Source organism: Ursus maritimus, unplaced genomic scaffold (assembly GCF_017311325.1).
Source record: "Ursus maritimus isolate PB19 unplaced genomic scaffold, ASM1731132v1 scaffold_84, whole genome shotgun sequence".
Taxonomy (NCBI): Eukaryota; Metazoa; Chordata; class Mammalia; order Carnivora; family Ursidae; genus Ursus; species Ursus maritimus.
Window position 1 is genome coordinate 3,681 of NW_024427041.1, and position 13,480 is coordinate 17,160.

At 35.9% G+C, this 13,480-nt stretch overlaps 1 protein-coding gene across 1 annotated transcript in view; it reads right to left on the reverse strand.

The window, feature by feature from the left end:
- Nucleotides 1-422: 422 nt before the first annotated feature.
- The window catches only part of TRIM69 (tripartite motif containing 69), a 38,218-nt gene continuing 25,160 nt past the window's right edge, over nt 423-13,480 (reverse strand). Inside the window, exons 2-6 of the mRNA XM_008710840.2 lie at nt 5,154-5,630; nt 4,263-4,358; nt 1,424-1,657; nt 644-666; nt 423-561 (exon numbers count right to left, since the gene is read on the reverse strand). Of these exons, the coding sequence (XP_008709062.2) occupies nt 423-561; nt 644-666; nt 1,424-1,657; nt 4,263-4,358; nt 5,154-5,630 (969 nt within the window). The remainder of the gene's footprint in view (nt 562-643; nt 667-1,423; nt 1,658-4,262; nt 4,359-5,153; nt 5,631-13,480) is intronic.

The window sequence follows — 13,480 nt, forward strand, 5'->3', positions numbered from 1 at the left end:
AAGCACTGAAGATCTCTAAACAGTCTCCTAAAATGTTATACTCTACATTATGAACATCAAACACAAGGGGATCTATAAAGACTCTATTACATACAAGAGTATATGCAGTAACCTCCTCACTCAGGGCAGAGAAGACCAGGGATTTATAGAACTGATTTAGCAAAACAAGGTAAAATGAATGGTTGTCACGTTTGATAGAAAAATGAAACAAAATCATAGGCTGAGAAGTAATTCTCACATCAGACTCTATTTACCAGTGAAAAGTCATGGTACCAGAAGAAACTCAGTCATACTGATGGAAGTCATACCTAGTCTTCTTTTGGCTAAACTCTACCGTTCCGCCATCCCAAACTCTATAGTACTAATTAGTGCCACAGAAGAGGTCCCACAGAAGGAACATAGATTCCAGGAACCAGTAACCACTACCCATTGATACCTGGAGAGAGAGAAAACTGCATTTCCCTCCACATCATGTATTGGATGGGACCTTTGTACAGGCCAGGGTTCAGCTTTCTGGAGATAAGCTCTCTGGGCATCAGCACCTTTGTTCCTTGTTCCAATCTGCAGGGCACATAAATCATTTACTCTTAAACATCCTCCAGGGACTGAAGGAAAGATATTAATACCATACAGAAACACTTACCTATCCAAGAAAGAAGAGATATCCTAGAAGAGAAAAGGAGTAATAAAGAAGTTAGATGTCTGCTTATCAACACCAGAAATTTCTTTGGCGATACTGGCCACCACCACAATTTGACCATCAATACTGGGATCCTGTGCAGATGTCCCCATTCTATCACCACCAACTCCTCCCATCCTCCATATGCCTTTTCTGCTCAGGTGTCCTTCATCTAACCCAGGACAAACTGACTTTATCTTATTTTGATTTTCTAGAGTTCCCTTTTACATGGAATAAGAGGAATTAATAGTTAGGCTATTTCTACCTATACTGCTACATGGTTTCAGTAGAAAAACACCATAGGTCTTTCAGTCCCAAAGCCACTTTTCCTTACTCTGGCTAAGTAAACTTCTGAGTGCTGAGGTGATAATCAATGACTCTTTAGAGGTCAAGCTTCAGGTAGTAAAGACTGGCAAACACTTTCAAATATGTCATTTGAAAGCCAGTCTAAGATACAACTCAGGTTGCAACATTCTTATCTTCAAGAAATAAACCTTCAAAGTTCTTTATGAAGAAATATTAAAATATTAATAGATACCATTATTAATGACATTTATTATCTTTTCAGGAGGGTGAAAGTACAGCTTCCTATTGAGTGTAAGGCAAAAGTAGCCTTCTGCTTTTCTCCCAGGGAACACTACAGTAGGTTTTCCCCCTCCTGGTGGGGGAAAAGCTGCTTCTCCATCTTTCTATCCCTCTTCTTCCCACTAGTGTACCCATAATTATGTTGATAGGGAGTCTCACTTTGAGAAAGTCGAAGGGATTCTGCTGTTCCATCCGTGCTTGGATGCTCACCAGCATCTCCTTGGCTAAGAGACACTGTTCTTGAAACTGGTTCAGATTCAGCTCCATCTCCTCATTCAAGGCTTTCCCCTCTTCTCGGAGCTCATTTAAAATGTTCTTTTCTTTGCTGTGCAGGAACTGATGTAGCTTTAGAAACTCCAAGGAGATGTGTTGCTGCAGATGTAGCTTGTTTTCCTGGAAACCTCCACGATCATCACCATGGTAATTACTGAGACTAGCACTTGGGGATGAGGACCCACACCACCCGTACTCATACAACTTGGGAAATACCATAACAGGAAAATGCATTAAAATGGCTCTTGAGTATCATCACTCAACCATATTAAATAGTAGGAGTCCTTTGGGAAACTTACTTTGTTTTTCTCAGTTAGGTTAATAGTTCAGGAATGAAATAGTCAAAAGTGGTCTCTAGGTACCTATTGCAGTAGCGAGGGTGGTAACCAATGCCATATTAAATAAGGCTGTGAGGTTAATTAATTAATTAAACATTCTAGAATGAATGATAGTACCCTCCTACCCAGAAGTACAAACCGATGTCTACCAAGTGATGCTGTTAAACTAGGGCCATAAGGAGGCTGAAAGAACTACTCTTATCTAGAAATCAGAGTTGGGGGGATGCAACTTCCACTGCCAGGACAATATAGAAGAAAGAGGAGATGAACAATGTCTGAAGCACTGAACTTGATAACTGCTATACCCCTTTTCTAAACTGCAACATCCTGAGGGGTGAACCATCTGCCTTATCCTCCTCATTTCTAGTGATTTCAACCTTTATCTACTCATTCTCTTAATCACACAGGACTTTATCATCCCCAGCAATTTCACTATCTCCAAAATTAATTTCTTACTTACTCAGGTACTTCTATTGCAACAATTACTGGGTCTCATTGAAACCTCTTACTCACTGACCCCTTCATTTCTGTTCCTCACCTTCTTCTGTTCCATGTCTCCTCTTATCCAGCTTGGATTTTACGGTCCATCGTTATAACGGCACTCTTAAAATTCACTCTATTCTCTAGCTCACACTTTTCCAGTTTTCCTTTTACCTATTTCATCGCTATTTCTCTGTCTTATTTGTTGATTCTGTCTCCTCTAACCGAGCTCTAAATATTAGAGTTATTTGACATTCTGTCCTGGGCTCTTTCCCCTTATTCTACATTCTCTTTTTAGGTAATATCCTCTCCTTCCACAGATTTAAATCAATCTCTATGCTGACTTCTTATTTCCAGCCTAAACCAACTTCTGAGCTCCAGATTCCTGTATCCAACTGTCTATTTGACATCTCCACTCACCCCCTCACATCTAATCAGTCACCACATCCAGGTTTGTTGTTGTTGTTGTTGTTGTTGTTTTTAACTCTAAATCATGTGCTGAAGCTGTTTATTTTTCTCTATCTCTGCTGCCCCTCTAGTGCAAGCCACCATCATTACTCTCTGGGATCACTGCATAGCCTTCTAAAATTATCCTTGTCATTGTCTCTCTTCACACAGCCACTAGACTCCTATTTTCAAAATGAGATGAAATCGTGTCCTATTTAAACCCTTTAATGGCTTCTTATTCATAGGATGAAGTTCAAATATCCTAATGTTATCTACAAGGACCTACATAATCGGACTCTTATCTACCTCTTCAGTCTCATCTGGTATACCATGATCCAATTTTATTGGCCTTCTCTCTGTTTAACATAACAGCTAGCTTCCTATATCAGGACTTTTCCATATGCTCTTTGCTCTTCATAGAACATTCTTCTCCAGGCCACTTCCTTCATATTCCCCTCAACCAGTTCACTTGGCTAAGTTACTTATCCTTCAATTCTCAATTTTTAATGGGTGATTTCTTCAGAGAATACCCTTCCCCTAGCCTAGATTAGTTCTTCATGTATATATTCTTATGGTATCCTTTATTTTCATTTATAGTAATTATCACAGTTGTCATTTTATTGCTATTAATGGGATTACTTAATCCCATTAATCTGTCTCCCACCCTAGGAGGTATTACCTAGTGGGTAATACCTTACCCACTCAATAAATATTTTTCGAGTGAATGAATGTCGACTGTAATAGCTGAACTGGGAACTCTTACAACAGAAACAACATTCTCTGGAGACATTATTATTTCCATCTATCCTTCTTCTTTCCCTCATCGTACATATTTCTTCTTCCAGATGCCAAAAGCCAGAGAAGATTCTCCTCCATAGAATAATTAGTGAAGAAATAGAACCCCCAATTTAGCCCCATAACCTAGGGTCTGCTTTGCCAAGTTTCTAACTATTAATGTTCTCCTAGAGCTCCTGTGAAGCTCTAGGTAATAGTTTATTTAGTTTGGGGGAAGCTAGGAAAGATCAAATTGGATGGTAAAAACCAGCAATCCGAGAGACCTTCAATCAGAGGTAGCCTGGTTATAAACCCAAAGAAAAGAAAGGTATTTCTTTGGACATAACAATCTTCAGTGGATTTTTCTGATAAATTCCATATTTTGCCATATATAATGGGAAAGACCAGACAGATCACAACCTCAGAACAATCACCTAGTGACTGAGCCATCAGAAGGATCAGCATTTAACAGGAAAGGTCAGTCTGCTCTCTCTGTTGATCAACCATTGAGAACTTATTTCACTGCTATACTTCTTTCCACCCTACAGTGTCCACTTTCTAATTCTATAGCCCACGTGCCATTTAGTGTATTGATAATATATGTACAGGCACCTTTCTACTCATATAGCTGAAGTTACAAGGAAGGTGTTTCAGTTCTATCTCAACCCCTCTACCCTGCTTCTCACCTTGTAAGCAGCAATAGCATCTTTCTGCGTATTCTTCAGGGACTGAAGTTCCTTCAGGATTGCCTCCAGTTGACCTTGATGGAGGGTGAGCTCCTTCTGAGAATATCACATAGAATTAACCCACATTAACTTGGGAGATGAAGGGCCATAGGGCTATCTCTTCTAAAGCCCCAGGGTGTCAGGGTCTGCTGCAAGTCTTCCCTTTCACCTAAATCATAATTCCTATCTCTTCTAAGAATTGTAAAGAAAATAACCAGCAGCAAAAAAACTCAGTTTTATGCTCTTATTAGCTTACTACAGGGGTTTGAAGAAGATAACTCTACATATTCTTTTCTAGTTAAACTGTTCTCACTAACTATACTTTTACTTACATTGTTCTCATTTAGAATACTCATTTCTTCCTTCTGCCCATTCAAATGCAAATGATTTCCCAATTCAAGCTTTCATTCACCATACAACCCCTATTTCAGTTTTCTCTAATCTTCTTTGAAATTCTAAATCTTTATGAATTACAAGTGTGACAAAATTTAGCTTTCAATAGTAGACTATTTTGCTTCTGTTGTTTTATTCATTTTAAACTTGACTAAATTTCAAGACTTTTATAACAAGCAATATCTTGTACACCATATTCTACACAGTGTCTAGCAGAGTGCTGTCATGGCAGGGTACAGGTAAATATTTGATTGATTGAGGGAGTAGACCAGAGCTACTCCACTGCTCCTTTCCTATAATCAGCAACTCTAGAGAAAGAACTTTGCAAGATATGTTGTATTTTCTGAGCTTCCTAATAATCATCTGAATAAAGGGGTATGGTTGAAAGAGAGAAGAGACCCTACAAAAGATTTTTCCCAGCTTTCCTAAGGCATTATTCAAGGCCCGGGGCTCACCCACCATGAAGAAACGGACAGCATCAGAGATCTGCAGGAAATCTTTAGACTGCCCCACAGACAACCGAGCATCTTTGCATTGAAAGCAGATCAGTTTCCCATCTGGCTTACTGAATAGTTTCAGATTCTCTCCATGCTCTGGGCACTGTGGATGGCCCTTAAGTAAGGGTAGCTTCTTTATCTTCTCTACCAGCTTCTCAAGTACAAGGTTGAATGTACAGTTGCTATATTGACATAGCATCTTACACTCAGGACAGAATGTTTCCTTTGCTTGCTGCTTCCAAAAGTTTTGGATGCAGGCCTGGCAGAAGTTGTGGCCACAGCTTAGCATCAATGGATCATGGAACCAATCATTACACAGTGGGCAGTGTAGCTCCTTAGTAATATCTTGTATCTGCGCTTTAGAGGGTATCTGGGTGATCAGATCACGCACTTCCCCATAGTTGCCTGGGTCGAGGTTGGAGGAGGGTCTGGAAGATACCTTTGGAAAAGAACAACTAAAATGAGTTTCTCTTTCTTGTTGCCCATTTCAGCACTGCAGGGGAGTAGGCTCCATTCTTAAAGGAGCTGAGAATAGGTGCAGCCAGAGTAAAAGCACCAGTCTTCCATATAACATAACTTTTGAGAGTCATCTGTGTTGATACACATAACTGTGTTGATACACATTCATTTTCACTTCCATATTAATATTCTATTGAAAATTTATTTACTCGTTTTACTGTTGATAGCCAATTGGACCATTTTGGTGTTTTGCCATACAACCAATGCTACTATAAACATTCTTTCACATGTTTCCTGGTATATATACATAATGGTTTTTCTAGGTTATTTAATGTTAAACCAGCTTTTCTTTCCTGGAACTAACCTATCTTGATCATGATATATTTTTTATGTATTACTAGATTTGGTTTGGTAATATTTTATTTAGGATTCAACCTCTATGTTCATGACTGAGATTGCTTTTAATTTTCTTTTCTTAAACCATCCTTGTCTGGTTTTCTTATCTAAGTTATACTAACTGATAAAAGTAGTTGGGAAGTGTGCCTTCTTTTTCTCTTCTCTGAGTTTGTGTAAAAGTAATACAATTATCTGTTCCTTGAGTGTTTGGCCAAATTCACCAGCATAACTTCTGAGATTGATGCTTTGTTGTTGTTGTTGTTGTTGTTGTTGTTGTTGTTGTTTTGCATTATCTGAAAGTACTGATTTACTTCTTGAATAGTTATGGGATCATTCAGATTTTCTATATTTTTCTGACACATTTATGGTAATTTATATTTTTCTGGGAATTTACTTTGCCTAAGTTTATAAATATATTGGTATAAAACTATATTCTCTTACTATCTTTTTATTGTGAGATATAGATTCATAAGAGTGTATAAAGCATTTAGATTTTAAATAATAATAACAAAGCAACACTTTGTAATTACCACCCAGGTTAAAAAGTAAAACACTAATTGCCAGTACCTTTGTTGTCCCCTGTGTGTTCTTTTCTAATTGCATGTGCACGTGTCTCCTTTTTTTCTCATAGATACCCAATATTCTGCCTTTTGACTTAAACATTACTATACTTTTCTCTATTATGTCATCATCTATGATTGCATCCATAGCTAATATAGTGTTTAGTTTTTCTTCTGGAATTATATGGTATGTATTTTTCTATGACTTGTTTTCTTTTTTTTTAACATTATGTTCATAAGATTAATCTGTGGCAAACCCATGCAACTGTTCCTTTTCAATTATATATAGTATTTCATTATGTGAATATATCACAACATATGCATCCAGTCTACTGTTAGTAGACATTCATTTCAATTTTTCTGACTATTACACCCAATGCTTTTAATAATATTCTTGTATGTGTCCCTTTGTGAACATGTATAAGAGTTTCTCTAGCACCTATACCTAGGAACAGAATTGCTAGATCATGAGATATGCATCTCTTCACCTTTACTAGATAATACCAAACTGTTTGCCAAAATAAATGTAGCGATTTACACTCTGGTAGTAGAGAATGAGAATTTTGGTTATTCTACAGCCTCATCAACACTTATTGTTGTTATATTTTCTAATTTTTGCCAAACCAGCAGCTGTGTAATGGTATCTCAGTAGAGCTTTAATTTGCATTTCTTAAATTACTAATTCAGTTTAACATTTTTCATGTTAGTGGATCCTTTTTTGTTAAGAAATGTCTAAGTCTTGCTCATTTTTCTAATGGGTTGTCTTTTCCTTATTGACTCAGAGTAGTTCTCTAGTCCAGGTAGTAGTGCTATTTTTTAAAGATTTATTTGTTTATTTGAGAGAGAGAATGGGGGAGGGACAGAGGGAGAAAGTCAAGCAGACGCCTGGCTGAGTGCAGAGCTGGCTGCCGGGCTCAATCCCAGGACCCATGAGATCATGACCTGAGTCAAAACCAAGAGTCTGATACTTAACTGACTGAGCCACCCACGCACCCTGATACTAGTCCTATTTTGGTGGCTTGGGTTATAAATATCTCCTTCCATTTCTCAGTACATGGCTTGTATTTTCACTTCCATTATGGTGTCTTCCCATGAATAGAAGTTCTTGATTTTAGTGTAATTCAGTTTATATATATCTATTTTATATTTTGCCTAGATTAAAGATGAGTCCTTCCAGGGAATATTTATGTTTACTTCTTCTTGAAGATACAAGTTACTACCAACACTCCACCATTTTATATTAATTTTATCGGTTTCAAGTCTCTAGATCATAGGGAGATTATAAATTTTAAGCCTACTCCTGTATGAGGGCAAGCTGTGGTTAAAAATTCTCCAGGGAGTCTCTTATTTTTCATTCAGACCCCAGATCAAAATAGTTTGGATTCTTTATTATCTCTCACTGCCACTCCTTCACCAAGGTTGTACCTCTTCAGATGTCCCAGCTTTATTCAAAAGTCTCAGGTCCAACTCCTTACTTGGTGCAGATCTAAGGAAGAGGGAGTATATTACATTGGAATAATTTCACTTCCAGTAATAATAGCCTGATTTTGTCCTATCATTTGAATGATAGTTTGTATAGATTTCAAATTTTAGGTTCAAACATTTTCCTCTCAGTACTTTATGGACATTTTCCATTATTTGCATTCAGTGTTGCAGATGAGAAATCCAGTGCCAGTTTAATTCTAATTTCTTTCAGGAATGAGTCTCTTNCCCTCTAGATGTGTGTAGGATTATCTTTTTCTCTTTACAGTCACAAATTTTTAGCAGGATGGCTCTAAGTTTTTCTTTTCAGTATTTCTCAGTATTAAGTGATCCTTTCAGCCCTAATCAATTAAAACATTATTTAGCTAAAAAAAAAACCCATTATTAGGTAATTTTTATTTAACTTTATTGGTTATTTCTTCCTGTTTATCTTCAGTTTTCTTCCTTTAGAGTTTATACTGGATGGACATTAGATTTACTACATCTACCTTCTGTGTTTCTTAATTTTTCTCTAAAGCTTCTTTTTCTCTTTGTTTACATCCCAGGAGAATTTTTAAATTTGGTATTTTAACTCACTAATTTGCTTTTGGCTGTATTAGTTCTAATATTCAACCCTTCCGCACAGCTGGGTTTTGGCTAGAAGACAATCATGTTTTTAATTTCAAGACTGCTTTCTTGGTCTCTAGATACTCCACTCTCAAAGACAGGATGAACCTGTTCTCCTAATTGCTATTAAGGTGTAGATGAGATTTTTTAAATTCTCTTTTATGTCCTGCACTAACTCTGTTTCTTAGGTGGCTATTTATGTAACTTGAGGCTTTTCTTTCATGTTGCTAGGATTTCTCAAATTTCTGATGATTCTTGGATATCCGTCTTTATAAATGAGAGCCTAGATCTATTAATAATGAAGTTCTGTGGCCTCTTTGGCATACTAGAAATCATTGTTCTCCAGGAAGTTAATGCAGTGGCAGACTTAAGTGAATCAGATGGGATGTGCCCAGAGATAAACATCCCTAAAGGGTGTGAAGGTTCCACTTGTGTTGTGGAATTTGAAGTTCTCTGGAGCACTGTCCTGTTTTATTTCCAGCTTTCACTCCCATAATGACAGCATACTCCTGCTTTATTTAGTGAGAGGGTCTTGGCCAGCTATACTTGGAGTTGACCCAAAGCCTGAATTGGTCCATCTTTGCCAATCTCTCAATTTATACTTAGCTGACTCCTCCTTAGCCTCATTCTGCTGTGAGCATAAGTGACTGAATTTAGAATTTTTACAGAATTTTGTCAAGATTGAACACTTCAGCATCTTCTCTTTTTCTAGTGTTGTGCTACAGATTTTTCGACAGTTTGATTTCTGTATCACTAAATCCCATTTTCTTTATATTATGCAAAAATTCCCTAGTGTTTTTGGTCTGCTGCGAGGGTATTCCCTGTGTTCTAGCACCATTATATTCTTTGGTATATATACTTTATGAAATTTTTATGGGATTTTGACAAGGTGGACAAGTATGTGCAGCCTGCCATTTTGACCTGGTAATCCAAAGTAATACATTAAATTGTTTTAACTGGAATATAGCTGACATACAATATCATAAAGATTCAGGTGTACACCATATAGTGATTCAACATTTATATACATTATTAAGTGATCACAGTAAACCTAGCTATCATCTGTCACCATACAAAGTTGTTACATCTTATTAACTATATTCCCTATGCAGTACATTGCATTCCCATAGCTTATTTATTTTGTAACTGGAAGTTTGTACCTTTTAATCACCTTCTCCTATTTTGCCCATCCCTTCATCTCTCTTCCCTCTGGTAACCACCAGATTATTTGCTCTATCTGTAAGTCTGATTCTGTTTTATTTTGCTTAGTCATTTGTTTTAATTTTTAGATTCCACATATAAGTGAAGTCATACAGTATTTACTTTTTTCTGTCTGATTTATTTCATTTAGCATAATATCTCTAAGTTCATTCATGTTGTCACAAATGGCAAGATTTCAGTCATTTTTATGGCTGAGTAACATTCCATTGTGTATGTATGTATTATATATGTATATATACAATACACAAATAAACTATCTCTCTCTCTCTCCATATATATATATATATCTCACATCTTTATTCATTCATCTGTTAAACCCTTAGGTTGCTTCCATATCTTGGCTATTGTAAATAATGCTGCAATGAACACAAGGATGTACATATCTTTTTAAATTAATGTTTTTGTTTTGTTTGGCTAAATTCCCAGGAGTGGAATTGCTGGATCAGGTTGTGTTTCTATTCTCATTTTTTCGAAGAAACTCTATACTCTTTTCCATAGTGGCTGCACCAATTCACATTATCACCAATAGTGCATGAGGGTTTCCTTTTATCCACAGCTTCACTAACACTTGTTATTTCTTGTCTTTTTCATACTAGCCATTTTGACTGGTATGAAGTGATATCTCATTGTGGTTTTGATTTGCATTCCTCTAACAATTAATGATAATGAGCATCTTTTCAGATAATGATAAGCCATCTGTATGTCTTCTTTGGAAGACTGTCTATTCAGGTTTTATGTCCATTTTTTAATTGCATTGCTTGTTTTTTCTTTTTGGTGTTGAGTTGTATGAGTTTATATATTTTAGATAGTAACCTCGTATCAGATGTATCATTTACAAATATCTTCTCCCATTCAGTAGGTTTTTCTTTTCATTTTGTTGATGGTTTCCTTCACTGTGAAAAAGCTTTTTAGTTGGATATAGTCCACATTGTTTGTTTTTGCTTTTGTTGCCTTTGCCTGAAGAGACTGATTTAAAAAAATATTGCTAAGACTTTGCTGCAGTAAACTCTTGGAGTTTTATTTGAGGAGTTGTATGGATTCAGATATTACATTTAGGTTTTAATCCATTATGAGTTTATTTGTGTATGGTATAAGAAAATAGTCCAGTTCCATTCTTTTGCATATTAGCTGTCTAGTTTTCCCAATAGCATTTATTGAAGAAACTGTCTTTTCTCCACTGTATATGCTTGCCTTCAATTAATCATCATAGATTAATTGACCACATAAGCATGGGTTTATCTCTAGACTCTCTATTCTGTTCCATTGATATATATGTCCATTTTTTGTGCCAGTACTACACTGTTTTGATTAATGTAGCTTTGTAGTATAGTTTGAAATCTGGGATTGTGTTATCTCCAGCTTTGTTCTTTCTAAGACTGCTTTGGCTATTCAGAGTCTTTTGTGGTTCCATACAAATTTTAAGATTATTTGTCTAGTTCTATAACAAATGCTATTGATATCTTGATAGGTATTACATTGACTCTGTAGATTGCTTTGGGTAGTATGGATATTTTAACAATATTGATTCTTTGAATTTCATGAGCACAATATATCTTTCTATTTGTGTCATCTTCAGTTTCTTTCATCAGTGTCTTATAATTTTCAGAGGATAGGTCTTTAACCTCTTTTGCTAAATTTATTCCTAGGTATTTTGTATTTTATTCTTTTTGGTACAATTGTAAATGGTATTGTTTTCTAAATTTCTCTTTCTGCTACTTCGTTATTAGCATATAGAAACACAATAGACTTCTGTATAGAATTTTTATAATTTTATATGCACATATATAATTATATATGTAATAATATATGTAATCCTACATCTTTACTGAATTCGTTTATTACTTCTAATAGTTTTTGGAGGAGTCTTTAGGGTTTTCTATGTCTAGTATTATGTCATCTGCAAATAGACAGTTTTACTTCTTCCTTACCAATTTGGATGTTTTTTATTTCTTTTTCTTGTCTGATTGCTGTGGCTAGGACTTCCAGTACTATGTTGAATAAAAGTGGAAAGAGTGGACATCCTTGTATTGTTCCTGGTCTTAGAGGAAGGCTTTCAGCTTTTCACCATCAAGTACGATGTTAGCTGTGGGTTTGTCATATATGGCTTTTTTATGTTGAGTTATGTTCCCTTTATGCTGGTTTTGTTGAGAGTTGTTATTGGGAATGATATTGAATTTTTTCAAATGCTTTTCTGTACCTGTTGAGATGATCATATAATTTTTAATCCCTCACTTTGTTAATGTGGAGTATCACATTGATTGATTGGTGGATATTGAACCATTCTTGCATCCCTGGAATAAATCCCACTTGATCATGGTGAATGTTCCTTTTAATGTATTGTTGAATTTGGTTTGCTACCATTTTGTTGAATATTTTTGCATCTATGTTCATCAGGGTATTAACCTGCAATTTTCTTTTTATATAGCATCTTTATCTGATTTTGGTATGAAAGTTCACATAATGAATCTGGAAGCATTTCTTCCTTTTTGATTTTTTGGAATAGTTAGAAGATAGGTATTAACTATTTTTTAAGTGTCTAGTTGCATTAGTCTATGAAGCTGTCTGGTCCTGGATTTTTGTTTGTTGGGATTTTTTTGTTTTTTGTTTTTCTTTGTTTTGTTCATTCAGTTTCAATACTAGTAAGCAGCCTGGACAGATTTTCTATTTCTTCCCAATTCAGTCTTGGAAGATTGTATGCTTCTAGGAATTTTTTTTAATTTTTTATTTTAATTCAACTAATTAACCTATAATGTGTTATTGGTTTCAGAGGTACAAATCTGTGATTCATCAGTCTTATATAATACCCAGTGCTCATTACATCACATGCCCTTCTACTGGGAATTTACCCCGAAATACAAATGTAGTGCTCTAAAGGGGCACCTGCACCCTAATGTTTATAGCAGCAATGTTCACAGTAGTCAAACTATGGAAAGAGCCAAGGCGTCCATCAACAGACGAATAGATAAAGAAGATGTGGTGTATACAGAAAATGGAATATTATTCAGCTATCAGAAAGGATACTTACCATTTACATTGACTTGGATGGAGCCATCCTTGCACCCTAGGGATAAATCCCACTTGGCCTGGTGAATAATCCTTTTGATATACTGTTGGATCCTATTGGCTAGTATCTTGGTGAGAATTTTTGCATCCATGTTCATCAGGGATATTGGTCCGTAATTTTCCTTTTTGGTGGGGTCTTTGTCTGGTTTTGGGATCAACATAATGGTGGCTTCATAGAGTTTGAAAGTTTTCCTTCCATTTCTATTTTTTGAAATAGTTTCAGAAGAATAGGTATTAATTCTTCTTTAAATGTTTGGTAGAATTCCCTTGGGAAGCCATCCAGCCCTGGGCTCTTGTTTGTTGGGAGATTTTTGATTACTGTTTCAATTTCCTTGCTGGTTATGGGTCTATTCAGGTTTTTTATTTCTTCCTGTTTCATTTTCGGTAGTTTATATGTCTCTGAGAATGTATCCATGTCTTCTAGATTGCCTAATTTGTTGGCATATAGTTGCTCATAATATGTTCCTATAACTGTATTTCTTTGGTGTTGGTTGTGATCTCT